Source organism: Euprymna scolopes, chromosome 17 (genome assembly GCF_053919585.1).
Source record: "Euprymna scolopes isolate OS-2025 chromosome 17, ASM5391958v1, whole genome shotgun sequence".
Lineage (NCBI taxonomy): Eukaryota > Metazoa > Mollusca > Cephalopoda > Sepiida > Sepiolidae > Euprymna > Euprymna scolopes.
In genome coordinates, this window is record NC_136498.1 from 22,219,329 (window position 1) to 22,236,580 (window position 17,252).

The window sequence follows — 17,252 nt, forward strand, 5'->3', positions numbered from 1 at the left end:
CATATTAAAGTCTTATTTTTAACACGACAAAAGAAATGGTCAAAAATATTTCGGACACTTGACAGTATTAAGATTAACACCTCTTCTGATTGGTTCCCAAATTTCATGACAAAATTCTTCATACAATCACGGTACGGACCTTTAGAAAACGGGGGGTCATTACAAAACCTTACCGAAAACGCCATTTTATGACGTTCACATTTTTATCACTTTATTTGCTTAAAACTCTTAAAATATATAATGTACATTCATATTTATTAATTCATTTGAAAGTATATTCATTTCCGAACAAAACAGTAGTAATTTGAAGACTTGAAGTGCTTTGGTTTAAAAAATATGGCTATTTTAGTAGAACTACCTTGAAATCTGTGATTATCCAAAGCGTTTTTTCGTCCGTGTGTATTACTACTACAAATGAAGCCACTGAATGGTTCAAAACAGCAATTGAAGCACATGTTCCCATATGGAGTTTCTTCCCCAATAGTTTACTTCTTACGCAGCTGCCATTGCTCTGAGGCAACATGCATAACACACATTTATCAGGCATAAGTTCAGTACAAACAGAAAAAAATTAGAAGGTAGAAGTAGTTGTAAGAAAGAAGTAGCGACACCTAAGAGAAAACACATTGAAGCGCAAAAATTAGGAACTCATGATTTCTGAAAAATTTACAACAGTATAATAAATAATGGGCAATCAAAAATTCCCCCATAATCCAACAATCATGTGGTTGTTTGCACGGCAACCGAGAAAGCTACATGCTTGCTTGTCAGTTTGGCTCAAACTATGTTGGACCCAGCAAACCACTCCCTCCCTGATTTTCTTTTGTGGACTGAAACCACACAAGACGATCTTAAAATCACCCCTTCTCAACTAAAAAAAAAAAAAAAAAAAAAAAAAAACACTAGACACTTCAGAAGCATGTGGACCTGATCTCATTCCGGCTGCACTATTAAAAAATAAAAAAAAAATTTTTTTAAATAGAAAAAATGCTCTGCTGAGGTTGCTCCATTTCTCTCCTAACTCTTCAACAAGTGCCTTAATGAATCATGCTTCCCTGACTGCTGGAAAAATGTTTGTGGTACCAGTTTACAAGAATTCTGGCCAAAGAACTGATCCATTAATTTATCACCCCATTAGCTTCCTCCCTCTTTTCGGTAAAATATTTGAGTCCATAATTAATCAAGCTCTAGTCCACGACTTTACAGCTGCTAAACTTCTGTTCGACCATTAATATGGATTTAGGCAAGCCCATTCTAACTTATCTCTGAACGTATATACCATGCACTGGATAAGGCAGGGGATGGGCAAGCAGTAGCCCTAGATATATCTAAGGCTTTTGACCGGGTATGGCATGATGGTCTGTTCATGAAAATCAGATCCTATGGTATTACTGGACAAATACTTAATATAATTAAATCCTTCCTAAATATGAATTCAGGTTGTCCTTGATGATCATACGTCTAAACAATGATTATAAATGCGGGTGTACCTCAGGGGTCGATCCTTAGATTTTTATTATTCCTGATATTCATAAATGTCCTCCCTGATAAAATAGTCTCTGAGATGGGTATATTTGCTGACAACACCACGCTCTATAATAAGCATGAGGGGAAAACAAATGAACACTTATCTTATGCAATGGTGAAAACCCTAGAAGAGACCTTCAGTCTGTAGTGGAATGGGGTAAAAAAATTGATGGTAACGTTTAATACTGCTAAGACTAAGCTTGTTCCTTTTAATAATTACAAGAAACCTTCTCAACCTCCAATAGCTATGGCCAAAGATACATTACCTAAAAGTACTTCTTTCAAACTCTTCGGCTTAACGTTCACAGGGAACATGGGCTGGAACAGATACATCAAGGGTATTGCTAAGGTTGCTGCAAAGTGGGCTCTCTCTACCGTGCTAGAAAGTTACTTACGCCTGAAAGTATCCTGTACTTCTATAAGGCCACCAATAGCCCATGTATGGAGTATTGTTGTCACATTTGGGCTGGCACATCTGCTACTAGTCTCTCACTCCTGGACAGCGTTCAAAAGAGTCACCAACCTGATAGGTCCTAAACTGTTATCTAAGCTTCAACCTCTGTCCCATCGACGAAATGTTGTATCCCTCTGCCTGTTTTACAAGTATTTTAATGGTGGAGGCTTCAATGAACTACAACCCTGTTACCCCCCCCCGCCCGACGTACCCCCCCCACACACACACACAAACCGACAAGCAGCAAAGTCTCACCTGTACACAGATCCCTAAATGTAAAAAAAGCCTTTTACTCTAATAGTTTCTTTCCCAGAACTGGTAGACTTTAGACTTCCCTTCTGGGTTCCTGCTTCCCCAACGGTACTGACATGCAGAAGTTCAAGTGTAATGTAAACAGACATCTTGCTGCTAAACTCCCTTCATAGTATCCCTGCAACTTATGTCTCTGATAGTAGCCCCCTACATCAAATTGGCACTGTTCTTTGTTTGGGGTGGAAATGTAATAAAAAAAAAAATTTTTTTAATTGTAAAAAAGTAAATAATTTGAAAAATGATTCTATTATGAACAGGTTATGTATGAAATATCAAATCTTTGTAAACAATTTTAGAAATAGTTACTTTGATTAATTTAGCCGACAGAGTATCATTTTTTTCAGATTATCTTGTGAGCTTTCAACTTAACAGACTTCATTTTCCATACTATCATCTGATTAGCAAGTTCTGCACGTTTCATTTCTTTTGAACATTTTCTTAAACAACTCTCATCAATTTCAACTAGGTTAAAATTAAGAGAAAGATCCCGAGTGCACATGTAGAGGGAAAGAGACAAAGTTATTCTTCGATAAAATACCAATCATCTAATTTCCCTACTCTTTTTGTGAAAATTGTCATAATAGGGAAAAAGGAAAAAGATATAAAGAGGAAGAGAGAAAAAAAACAGGAAAAGAGACAGATAAAACAAGAAAGTTTAAAAGAAATAAAATCAAGTCAAAGAGCAATGATAAAAATAAAGAGGTAACACTTAAGCAATTTGACAGAAAATGTTTTATGGATTTAAAAAAAAAAAAAAAAAAAAAGAAGAAGAAGAAAGTTCTGTTAAAAATGGAAAACTCACATGCCTGATGATAGAATGGATGGATGGATGGGTTATTTAATCAGCATATCAACCTTTGTGGGTCATTTAATGCTGTTTTTTGTTTTTATATCAACCCCTTCTGGGCCATTCAATGCTGAATCTAGTCATTTTGGGGATAGTATTTGATGTTGTATCCAGTTATTTTATAGGGGACTTTTATTCTTGAAGCTCTTTGTATTTTCAATCCTTAGTTTGTAGCTTTTGGTTTGGTTGTTTTATAGTGGATTTTATCATTTTTGTTCTCTGTCAATGCTTTTGCAGAATATAAGGTTTTTGTGGGTTATATTTTTTGGAAGAATCCTATTTCTTTAATGTAAGATAAGATTTTTCGTCTGATGATAGAAATTATAATTTGATTGCACTTCAGGGAAAATTGGGTGAAAGCATTTTATTTCAAAAGTGCCGAGGACAACGCGCTTCAAAAGCACCCGGGACTATTTAAACTGTTTTGTTTGTTTATTCTAAAAATAATATTAAAAGACAAACTCACCAAGTAAAGTTCACTGCCAAATGAGGAATACTGAGGCGTCAATTCAAAAAGGATGATGTTGATGGCCAGAACAATTAGCATCATTATCATACTCAACATGAGCATTCCTTGTGGACTTGTACGATGAGGTCGGAATTTGTACAGCTGTGAAGAAAATTAAAGACACAAACATCTATACGAATGTAAAACACTTCAACAATACCTTACAATCTATTACTAATTGAGATTTGAGATTTGTATGAAGCCAAAACTATACTATTACTGTCATTGAGTTTAAAGTGGAAAAAGTCTAGCATCAGTTCTATCATGAAACCATCATTCCAGGCATTATTTCTTCCTTTTGAGGTATATGGTGCAGTCTATGTTCTGGTGTCATGAGATCATCTTTCCAGGCATTACCTACTCATTTTAAGGTGTACATGTTTGTTCATTATACACACATGAGCAAAATATACAAATATTTGAAATATTCTGTATATCATGAAGATGTTTGTTTTAGGCTGAAACATTTCTATGCAAATAAAAACTGTCTTCAATGAATTTATGTAAATTTGTTCCCAGCATTTGCTAAGGTTATATAACTATATATATCAATTAGGATGCCGCAGGGAAGTGTTATTGCGTCAGTTTTTTTGCTAATCATCAACGACCTGCTGACATTAATGAACAGTGCAACATCTCATTTTAACTGATGACTTGACTGTGTTACCAAGCTCTGTGCTGCGACTAAATAGACTAAACCTGCAACAATATACATTCACATTAGACACTGCATAGTCACACTGGTGTTTGCTTAGATGTACCTGTGATTTCCTTTTGCATTGTGTTCTGCAGTCCTGAACATGCTGCCTTAGAATTGTGTGAATGAACATGTATTACTGTTACATTTGTGGAGTTCTGCATTGGCTATCAAGATGCTCCAAAGTTTTATGCATTCACTAATTAGCTTACTAGCCTTCGTCTATTGCTAACAGTTTTATGACCATGGCTTAATAAAGGAAAAATATTAATAGTAGTACTTACCCTGACACAAAAAAACCAAATGCCTAGGTTGCGAATGCCAGAAATAGAACAGAAAACCAAGTAGATGATGATGAACACCATGATAATATAGTCAAGGGGATAAGCCTGCAAATACGATAAAAATAAAGTTTTATTAATCATCTCAAGTCAATATATTGTCAAGTAATTAACTTTAACTTTTGACAAATGTAATTAGCTAGTTAATGAAGATAAGGAGTATTTAAAACAATATTTTTCAAATTTATAATGGTGAGAGACCAAACACAAAGTAGATTTTTTTTTATTAAGTACATTTAAAATTCTAATTCTTTTTTCAATAAAAAAAAATCCTCATTAGAAAAAATACAATTTTCTTTTTTTCTTTACACAAAATGTTGCAATTTAGTTGTGGTCTTCTGTTCTCAAAGATGCTGGTTTAATGTCCAACACAGGAGTAAATACATCTGTAAAGGGTGCAATGATGAAGTTGTTGACCTAAAAAAAAAACATCATTACAGCTTTTAAAACTTGTTGAATTATGTAGTAGAGCTGACATCTATTCAATGTAGCCACCTTCAGCCTTAATCACCGCCTCAATACGGGTCCAGAACTGGGAGCATGCTTTTTTCCACAAGTGCAGATGAAAATTTGGTGGATAGCGGTGATCAGGCTGGCTTTGATGTTGTGAGAGGTCCTGTTGGTGATATTCTCGACATATGGCCAAATGAATAGTCCAGTGGGTTCAGGGCAAGAAAGAGGGGAAAGTGTGCGAGAAGGGTACAATGTTGTAGCACTCCTTTTGAAGCCAAGCCTGTGTTTCTTCGGACTTGTGGGCTGGCGCCAAGTCTTGCTGCCACATCCAGAGTCTACCACTAACTACCTGATTGAAGCAGGGGATCATCGCACTCTTCAACACATTCAGGTACACTTTGGTGTTCACTTTCAAGCCAACTTTGAAGATGTGAGATGGCATGATGTGGCCCTCACTTGTAATCACGCCAAAGACGATAACCGTGGGCGGAAATTTTGTTTTCACCATGCTGGGCACATCCATTATTCATGGCAATGGTCTTGTTGTCATAATTTTTATCAGTAGAGAGCAGGAGTTGTACAGTGGCACATCTCTAATCTCACTCGTTAAACATTGTGTCACTTTCAGACATGATAGACGGTTCCTATTGCTCTTGGCATTTGTACACAACTGGCCAACTAGTAGACGGTCTACAAAAAAAAAACAGTTTTCATCAAACAGATATGGAATCATGTAGTCTTTTAGGGCGACAATTTTATTGTTCCACCCTGTAGTAGGAGTATTTTCACTTTTTGAAAACAATATTTTGCAAATTTATAATAGTTAGAGACCAAATACAAAGATTTTTTTAATAAATACGTTTAAGATTCTAATTTTTGAATTAAAAAAGAAATCCTCATTAGAAAAATGACTTTCTTTACACAATATATTGCCATTTAGTTGTAGCATCCTTTTCTCAAAGATGCTGGTTTAATGTCGAATACAGTAATAAATGTTTCTGTAAATTGTTTGGTTGCTATTTGTTATACATTTTCAAAAAATGCTTTTAAACAGTGGAAATACTTTCAGTACTTATTCACGCATGCATACAAACACCTCATATCTACACCAAACACAATCAAAAAATATCACACAATCAAAATTTTCCAAGGCTAGAAATTGGGTACCACTCAAATATAACAACACCTTTTTCTCTTCCTCAGTCAGTGAGAGGATAATCTAGACTGGAATAAAAACAAAAATAGCACCAATCAAAATTGTGCATTTTGCTGCACACCTTTGATACAAGATGCAGTTAAACTCCATCAAAATATGACCTTGTGTCTAACACTGCCTTCAAGAGGAGGCAAGTAATTAGGACCCTCTCTGCCTCCACATAAAGAAAACACCCTTATGCTACAAAGTTGCCACTCAAGTAAAAAACAGGCTTTTATCTATGTTTGAATATTTCATTAAGATTTAGTGAGAATTCTTAGCAATCTAAGATAAAGAAAATCTGAGTTTGGATACAAATATTTACAAGTAGGGTGTTGTCATTCGGTGCACGTTGTCGCTGTACTATGTTGACTGTATTTATTATTGCATCAGACATTCAACCAACTTCTTGGAAAACAAAACAACATGTCACATAGGTAAAAAAAATAAAAAAATAAAAAATTTTATTTTCTTGGTAAGAATTTTTTTTTAAGTTGAAAATTTGAATTTTAAATAAATAAATATATATTTTTTTTAAATATCTGCATCTTGCTTGGTCTCTAAGAGTTATAAATTTATAATTGTTTTGTAATTTTTTTTTTAAATGTCACTGTATAATAAAATAAACTCAATGAGAGCACCACTTTGCACCCTGCCTTCAAGTGGATTGCAAATGGGCGGTCCAGAAAGATCTATCAGAGTTTTGTCAAAATAGTAAGAGGAGAAAACTCGATCAAACGTATCCTTTTCAAACTAACTTAAACACAAATAGCAGAGGTGGCATTTTACTCAAGTCAAAAACACATACAGTGCAGGAGCACTTTCTAATTCTGATTTTAAATTTTTAAATCCAGAATACTTAAAAATGACATCTTCAATTTGCAGCTGAGGGGGGGGGGGCACATCAGTGATCAAAACAAATAATTTACACAACTCAACATGTCTCCTATCATTGTTTTCGATAATCTTGCTGTCAGTCTAGTTTACTGTCAGTCAGTAGTGAAGGTGACTCAAGAGAAAGAACAAATGAAGACCTTGCCAGAGATAGATTAGTTTGATAGTCAATTTCTGAAAGCTGTCCAACACATACCAGCAGGTCAAAGAGACGCTAAACCTATGAGGACTATAAAAAACATAAATAAAACAATGATTTTAAAAAACTGTACGCAAATACCTTTTGGCTGAATACCAGAACCATATCGATTGGATTCGGAAGGGTACGTTTAGGCAGAGCATATCCCATCTTGAAACCAAGACTATTCATAGCTTTGTCAATGCTAAAACAGACAAAAACAAGAATTAGATACATATTTTAATCCATATATAAAACTATGGAAGCACATAATATATCAAATGTGAAAATACATTATCAGCATGCAAACGATTTTTAAATAACAGATTCAGACAAGTATTTACGGAAATGATACTTTAAGTTATGGAAGGTTATAATAACATAATCTTGCAAGTTTTTGCAAGCTGTCCCAAACACTAGCCCAATTTAAACATCACTAAACTAGTAATAATCACATGTACGCTCTGGTGTTTTTTTTATTTTATTTTCACTTTACTTCAGGTTTCTTTGTTGTTTGTCCATAAAAATATACAGATGACATATAGCAGTTGCAAAATAAATCGATAGAAAAACTTGGATCTACTTACGTACCAGGGAAAATTATCGAGTAGAATGTTAACTAAAAATAAAAATCAGTTTTATTGGATTTTTCCGATTCGCCATTGATCATGATTTAGTAGAATGACAGACTGACAGAAAACTTTACCTGCATTTGTGCCCTTATCAAAAACAGGAATTTTTGGTCCTTATACAGCTAGAGAAACGCGTTAAAAATCACATTTCCAAGTAAAAGCAGACATTCACATAGCAGACAAAAACAGATATCTATAGCAAAAATTAGGAAAAATTATTAAATAGAATTTTAATTAAAATGAAAAATCAGTTTTAGCGTATCTTGCTGATTCACTATTTATCATTACTTGATTACAGACTAAATTATCTTCCCCTGCTTTATGGATATTCCCACTCTAATCAACAGTGGATTGCCAAAATATGATAAAACTGGTTTTTATTTTTTATGCTTATACAATATTGGGCACTGGTGAAAATCGTAGTTCCAAATAAATTAACAGGAAAACGTTTTGATATACTTATGTATCTAGCAAAAATATTCATGTACACCAAAAATTAAAAAAGTAATTAGGTAGAATTTTAATTAAAAATAAAAACCAGTTAATCAGATTTTGCCGATCTGCCATTGAGGAGAGCAGAAATACACGTAAATGGAGGGAGAGATAAATCTGTCAATAAAAGTAAAATAAATCGTAGATGGGCAAAATAAGAAAACTGATTTTTATTTTTAATTAAACTTCTACTCAATTTTTCCGAATTTCTGATATAGATTTTTTTTTTTGGCCTAATATACAAGTACAGAGCTTTTCTGCTAATATATTTGGAACTACGAGGGGTGTGCAATAAGTAATGCCCCTGACCCACTTCCCATAGCAGTAGAGCAACGAAACTTGGCACAGTTATTAGTCTTTCTCTACATAGGAACCACCCCGAGTTATGCATTTTTCCCATCGTTTGATGCAGCTCTGGAGACCGTTTTTGTAAAACACCCCAGGTTGGTCCTCCAACCACGACGTGACTTCAGAAATCAAGGCTGCATCATCTGGGAAACGCTTTCCTTTCAAAAACAACTTCATGGCTGGGAAGAGGTGAAAGTCAGAGGATGCAAGGTCAGAAGATGGGGAAGGATTTCATAACCACATGCCCGTGCTTCTGATCTGGCGATATGCGAGTTGTGGATCGGAGTGTTATCCTGCAGGAGAAGGGTACCTTTGCTAATCTTGCCCCGCCTCTTGATTTTGATAGCTTCCTTTAATTTTCTCAAACGTGAAGCATAATAGGCTCCTGTAATTGTGGTACCCTTTGCCAGAAAATCTGTCATCACTACTCCGTCCTGGTCCCAAAAGACTGTGAGCATGACCTTGCCAGCAGAGGGCTGCACCCTTGCCTTCTTTGGAGGTGGTGAGTCCAAGTGCTTCCACTGCATTGACTGGGCTTTGGTCTCTGGATCATAGTGATGGACCCAGGTTTCATCCTGTGTAAATCGTAAGATTTTAACGTACGTAACGTAACATATGGCCGCAGCCAAGATTTAACTCACGACACAAGTTTGTAATGTAATTCAAATCTTGTCCATAACTAAATACTTGATGCTTCGCCAGAGTTATCAAGGGTGTTTTTAATTGTGACGCTATCACAAGGTGCGTGTCTACCACGGCTTAAGAGAGTCCCATCTACCCTCGAGAGAAGGATAGACTGCGCTAGTACAGTGCCTCGCCTTTCTAAATGATAACCCATCTGGTACTGGCCAGACTCAACGCTGCTTAACTTTGGTGATCTGGCGAGAACCGGTGTGTCAACGTGATTGTGCTGTATACTCCTAGCTGTATAAGCACCAATAATTTTTTACATTTGTTTTGAGATTTTTTTTTTTTAATACAGATGTTTTGTGAATATTAAAAAGGAAAGAAAACATCTTTTATTTAGTATCTTCAAAAATACTGTATATATTCCAATTGAATCGGGATATTCCAAATGATTAGAAATAATCATGTATTTCATAAAAAAATTAAAACAAACATCAACAAGGTATGCAAGACGATTACCAACAACCTGAAATCGACCAACCTACCATCTGTCTACAGGATGTCTAGAATAGCTTTGCCACAGATTCGTTGAAAGGCGATAGCGAAAGCAGAGCAACGACAATCATCATGCCCTATTTGGACATCAAGAGGTGCCGCAGCAACTACCATCCTGTTCGAGCTTTGCCACAGTCCTGGGCCTCAAATGAACAGCACAATCGTCCTTCCATCTGCGTTGATGGAAGGAGTTGGTCAAAAGCAACAACAATGAGGCTCTTCTGGCACCGAATGAAGACCTCCCAGCAGGTTTTTGAACTTCTGGAAAGAGTGGGTAGCACTCAACCAGGCCCAAGCAAAGGTTGCCAAAACACGGGACAACCTGCACAATTGAGGCTATGTACAGGATGTTCAGTGTCCTGGTGGCACCGATGTGCAGACTACCGCACACATCTTCACAAACTGTCCCCTAAGAGAGACATGCTCTGATGCAGACCTGAGGGAGGCCTCGAATACTGCTTGACGATGGACCTCGAGATGGAGTGAAACACTGATGATCAAAAAAGATATTCATTTTAAGAAAAGAACTTACTTTGTGAGCAGTAAGGAGAGAAAGATGAGAAGGGCGATCACTAAGAAAAAGCACCCAATGAAGATTTCAAAAGGTCGGAACACCAGAAGACATTTGCGAATACAACTACTTTGTTCCTCCGCAAGATGGCGTTCCTGGCGCTCCACAAAACGACGGTTCTCCTCTAGTTCTGCTATTCTCGTTCTGTCCCGGGCTGACATGGTTCTACGGCCAGTATACTGAAATAAATAGGTACTATGAAAAGAAAACATGCTTCAACATTCAACTTTAAATAAAAGATTTTCTTTTCTATTCTTATATTATTTTCTTTTTACGACTACCATGGCGATTACACTTTCAGATGAGTTTGGAACTACGTTTGTGTATAGCCTAGTGTTCACATCACTTGATTAATTGTCACCAAACTTGATCAAAATATTGGTAATAGCTTAACTTACTTAGACTTAAGAACTCTTGCATGAGGCAATCAAAATAAACCATCGCTTTTTGTCTGAAATCAGATAGACAGCATCCCTTAAGCTTCCTTTTGTTAAGATAAAGTCTCTCTCGTATTTTTCTTGTTTCCAGTTCATTTTTGGCTTTTCTCTTTTTTTCATAATTAATTTGGAGATATCTAAATCAAAGTTCAAAGATCAATGTTAAGGTCTTTCATCTTGTTCATCATAGAGACTCAACTATTTGACCCATATTGTAGCCTATGAAGTTCAGCATTGAATTTCATCTTTGACCTCTACATGTTCAGTCACGGTTGACATTGACAGAATTTTTATTCCAAATTTTCCAAATTAGATATGTTGATCTAATGCCATTGATAACAATAACAACCATATAAAACTTCATGATCAGATAATTTTTGAGTTATCAACATTTGCATGGAAAACTTTTCGGAATACTTCATGCAATATGGAAAAGTAAGGCCTAGATAACACTGTTCATTCTTGCATTTTTAGATAAACACATGCAGTCTTATGATTGACATATCTTCTCGTTTTTGTAATACAGAAGAATGTATAATTCACTGTCATGTCCGACAAGTTGCTTGTTGTCTATGTATGCAAATTATGAATTTTTGCGTTTGGTGACAGGCAAAAAAAAAAAAAAAAAAGACAACACATGCGTTTGCGATAAGATGACCATTTGAGGATGCAGACATAGTTTAATAGAGCAATAGAGAATTTCAAAAGATTTTGGTCTATTCTTAGATTGTAAGTTGGAAGTATGTAGTGTTATGATTGATTTCTTGTTTGTTTATATGGAAAAATGTGTAATTTACTTAAAGATTATAGGAGAGAAACAGAAAATTACATTAAAAATAAGACAATGCAAAATGTAAACAGACAATATGTCATAGAAAAAAAATGTTGAGAATTTAGGATAACATGGAAAATCATTTAATGATCATTAAAATACAGGAGACAATTTTACAGGAAGTTAAGAAACAAATTAGTTGATAAATTTTTGAGATATGGATAGATAAGTTAGATTATTTAAACTACTGTTCTATTCTTGAGTGTCAGTCTCACATTTTGAATGAAATAACCTCTGATCTTCAGGTGTATCTTATCGAATTTGGGAATCTACATGGAATTTTGAACAGAACCTATGAGGGTAGCATGCTCTTGTTCTGTCAACCACGACCAGATAGAATCTTAAATAATTCATAATTGTATTCTTACTAATGTCCGTTCTGAGGATTGAATTTTAAGTCTCCAGGAGAGAGTGAATTGAAATTGAATTTTACTTACTAGCTGAACAAGGTTTGATGTTACATCGACAGAAACAGTGTGCAAATAACACTCAAAACGAGAACAGTTGTCTGAATAATCCAAATAATCAATCTTTATCTCAAAAATTCAGAAACTCAAAATATTTACTCTGTCTTTAATTGCCTGAATTCTTTCGGTAGCATTGACTCGGACTTGGGCTGCTGCTGTCCTGTCTTGAGAGATGCTTCGGTAACCTTTGATGAGTCGGATTGGCATCGCAGACATACCATAAGACTGAGAAAAAAAAATATAGATAGATCCAAGCCAATTTGAGAGGAGAAAGCAGACATTACCTATCCATTACAAAGATTACATTTGATGAACATTTAGATTTATACAGGGGAGGAGGGGGGGGCTGCTTTGCCAGGCATAAAATACGCTTAAATATGATATTTTAATTTGTCCAGATTTTGTATATTATAAAGTCCTAATTTCAAAAAAAAAAAAAAAAAAAAAGTATTTGGGTGCCATCAGTTAGAATCAAAACTGTAACCGAAACTGTAACATTCAAAAGCTGGTGATGTTACCACTCTACCAACTTGATAAGCATATAAACCGATTAAAAATAAACATGAATGTACAAAAGGTTTAACGATTTTTTTCAATTTTGACCCATTTTCGACCTCTTAAAAACAATTTTCACCGGCTAAAGATCCATAAGAGAACAGTCCATAAAAAAATCCAATCATTTGAGGCCCCTAGCACCCCTCTGTGACTTTTAGTTGTGGATATAGAGTTTGAAAATATGGGACAGACAGACATATAGCCATTTATATATTAGATTACATTGATAAGATCTATTTATATATTAGATTACATTGATAAGATCTAGATGTCTGTCTATTCTTATAACAGACAAGATGGGAAAATGAAAGAACACATATCTAAGGCAATGGCTGAAGCCTTAGAGGAAGACCTATACTCTGTAGTGGAATGGGGCCATAAATGGTTGGTAACATGCAATGCTACCAAGACTAAACTTCCTTTCTTTAACAATTACAAGAAACCTTTCCAATTACTGATTGCCATGACTAATAATATGCTACCTGAAAGTTCTTTGTTCAAACTCTTCAGATTAACATTCACAGGCAACATGAATTGGAACAAATACATTGCAACATTGCCAAGGTGGCTGTGAAGGTGGGTTCTATCTATCATGTTAGGAAATTACTTATAGCTGAGAGTATCCTCTATCTCTACAAAGTCACCATTTGCTCATGCATGGAGTACTGTTGCCACATCTGGGTTGATGCATCTGTCACTAGTTTTTCGTTCTCAGACAGGATTTAAAAAAAGTCTCCAACCAATACATCCCACACTATCAAACAAACTCCAACCTGTGTTCCATTGTTGAAATGTTGCATCCTTGTGCCTATTTTACAAGTATTTTAATGGAATGTGTTCTGACAAACTCAAAGCCCTTGTACTCCCTCAACGTAAATACCCCCCAACTAACCTGACAAGCAGCAAAATCCCAGCCCTACACTGCAGAGATCCCTAGATGCCGGAAAGTCTTCTATTCTAAGTTTCTTTCCTCAAACTGCTAGACTTTGGAATTCCCTCTAGATTCCTTGACTGTACTGACATGCTGAAGTTTAAACGTAGTGTAAACAGACATCTCACTGCTCAACTCCCTACATAGTATCCTTGTAGATTTGGTTTGAAATAGTAACCCCTTACATCCAAGTGACAGTGTGCCTTGTTTGGTGTGAAAAAGCAGAAAAAACAATATATATATATATATATATATATATATATATATATAAAAAAAATGTGCATGCGCACCTTTCTGTATGTGTGATCCTATCTCCATCTGTGTGTAGAGTGGGGTAGATCTCTTTCTCCATGTATCAAAACTATGGACATTCCAATTGTTGGACATAGAAATGCTTGAACATTTTAAGATCATTTTTGTATATATTCACTTGATACTATTTAGGCATTAATTTTGACTAGTGAGGTCCATGGGACAAGCAAAATTAATTCTCTGAGCAAAAATTTTGCATTATTTAAAATCTTAAAGAAATAATGGATAAAATTTAATGCAAATCCGATATATTTGAAATTTAAAATGGAAAGTTCATTCCCATATTATGCCAACCTAAAATACTCTAATGCAGTGACCACCAATCAATCGAAAACTGCTTTTTCTAAAGTTTATTAAAATCTATTAAAATCTGTTATTTCTGAATAACTTGGTTTTACCGAAAGATAATGGTGAAGTTTATTATGTTAAAAGCGGAATAATATAATACTTTTCTATAATTTTTAATAGAATTTTAAGTTTTAAATTTTTCCAAAAAACGCATTTGATCCAGTTTTCAGCGAATGTCAACAAAACATTTTTTTTTAAAGGTTTTCAAATCAATTTAACTTTTTTATGTCTAAATAAAATTTACTATGATTGGCTATTATATATAATTATTTTCTATTTAAATAAATTCAAATAATTCCATTATTTAGCACGATCTTGTACATTTTAGGAATCATGTGCTTACCAATACCATCTTGGATTTTAGGTATGGGAGTCCAATCACATCTAAATATTTATTTAAACATTTTCATGAATAGACCGGCAAATACATTTTTTTTTAAATAATTGAATTAAATTATAATTACAAACGCCATTTATGGTGAAATTTGTTATATTTTTAGCTTTATAATTTTTTCCTTCATAATAATTAATCAATCAAGCTTTAAATTTTTCCTAATACTTGTTAAAAATAAAGAAAAACTGCTTTAAACATAAATTTTTAGCATTATATTTCTCAGTTTTAACATCACCTTTAATCAGTTTTTTATTTCACAATTAAAATCATTTTTCCTTTCTTATTTTCTAATTAATAATAACCAATGAGCCACACTGTCTATAAACTAGATCATGCTGTATTTTCCAATTCTTTATTGTATAAATCAAGTTGACAAAAATTTTCATTAGAATTTGGTGGCCCTTAAAAGGACCGTTTTTTGTAACCATCTGGAGGGGATGCACTTCGTTTGAATGTCACAACCATCATCTACAGAAATCCATCTCTTCGTAGTTATAGTTAATTTTCAAAAAGGGAGATAACTATTTTTGTAAACCATAACGGGCTACCGTATCTTGAAAAACCGTAATATGCAGATACAATTAATACACCGTTTTTTTTAGTATCAATTCTTTAAAGCATTCTGTATATACTGGTAGATGGAAAGTTTACACATTCTAAAATAACATTCAATTCATTTTTGAAGATTTAAAAGTATGCCTATTTTAGCATTTTCGTAAAAAAAAAAAAAAAAATAAATGAATTTTTATCCTCAACTAAAAGATAATAATTATTGATAACATATTCAATGAATCTCACACTTCAAAACGCAAAAGATAAAATAAACACATTCAAATTTTGGATTTCAATCTCCGATATCAAAGGCAACTTGTGAAATTTTTTTTTGTTTGATTATTTTTCTACACTTCTTCACCCTCCTACCACAAAATGAGTGTGTGCTTAGTGAATCGCTTGGACTTTAAGAGGTCGAAGAAGGAACAACTAAGGAGGTGGGACATGAAGTCGCCAAAAATATATTTATACAACGAATACAGACATTACATAGGGTTTTAAAGTAATTTAAGAAATTTTAAAAGCAACAAGTCTCATTAAATATTTAGAAATTTTTTAAAAGTTGGAATAGGTTATTTAGAACAGAATCGGTAATTACATCGGAATCTGGAAAAAAATTTGAAATTATCCCATCACTAATGTGTGTGTGTGTGTGTGTGTGTGTGTGTGTGTGTGTGTGTGTGTGTGTGTGTGTGTGTGTGTGTGTATTAATCCACAGACAGTTTTTTCGTCTACAGTTGATCATGATGTAAACCAGCAAAATAAAGATGTTAGACTGGTTAATAACGAATCACCATCAAAGTGGTGAGACAATAAAAAAGAAAAAAAATGAAGGTACTTCACTTACTGTGTAAGTCATGATTGCAAACATCCCAATAAGACTAAGGGTGCTGATAACAAAAGAAAGAGCATCTTCACAACCTGTAAAACAAAATAGGTTTAATAATAAATAATATATTATTGATTTTAATAAGCACACGTGCTTATTAATTATGCAGAGTGTAATGTTTAACAAGAAACTAACATTTCTTTACAAGTTAAAAATTCACTTTCACCATGACTAACGTTTGTGCAAAATTTCAAAATTAATCCAAGGCATGATTATTGAGAAAAGTGTGAACAGACAAACTGGAATGAATTACTAGCTCCAACCCCTCCTTTGTTAGAGGGGGGGGGGACAAGATATATAGTCTTGGAAGTTTTAACCTTTAAAACTAATATATATATATATATATATATATATATATATATATATATATATATATATAATAGAAAGCGTGGCCAGGTTGTAAAATACGCTTAAATATATTTTAAAATATGCTTAAACATGATATTTTAATTTATACAGATTTCATATTTATTATTAGAGCCAATACTCTCTTGATTATTATAGTGTATACAATATCAGAGAGGCGGTAGCACTCTCTATATAGGGATGGCCCGTACACGCCTATATACGCCTACAAAACAAAACTATCCAAATCTCAACTAAAATCAACTTATAAGTTTCAAAAAGCACATATTCTTACAGAGAAGTGTCTTACGAATCCAGCGAGTGTCATAACGTCGGTTAAAATGTCAAAAGAGAGCAGAAAAAAAAGGGTACAAAAATAGCCAATTGTTCTTCTTTCTTCTTCTTTCTTTTGAGACGATGTATCTCGGTGTATGAACGGTCTCTGACAACAGTTCAAGCATCAATCGACTGCTCTTTATACGGAGAAGTGCAGTGACCCATCGCTTTTTAGCTAACTCCATAATTAAATAAGATTACGTGTAATAACAAGTTTTAAACA

At 34.2% G+C, this 17,252-nt stretch overlaps 1 protein-coding gene across 1 annotated transcript in view; it reads right to left on the bottom strand.

Moving 5' to 3' along the window:
- Window positions 1-17,252, bottom strand: part of LOC145296710 (putative lysosomal cobalamin transporter) — an 81,010-nt gene that overhangs the window by 12,804 nt on the left and 50,954 nt on the right. The window contains exons 7-12 of the mRNA XM_080142689.1: window positions 16,307-16,380; window positions 12,467-12,592; window positions 10,593-10,810; window positions 7,509-7,611; window positions 4,630-4,734; window positions 3,607-3,750 (exon numbers count right to left, since the gene is read on the bottom strand). Coding sequence (XP_079998815.1) covers window positions 3,607-3,750; window positions 4,630-4,734; window positions 7,509-7,611; window positions 10,593-10,810; window positions 12,467-12,592; window positions 16,307-16,380 — 770 coding nt within the window. The remainder of the gene's footprint in view (window positions 1-3,606; window positions 3,751-4,629; window positions 4,735-7,508; window positions 7,612-10,592; window positions 10,811-12,466; window positions 12,593-16,306; window positions 16,381-17,252) is intronic.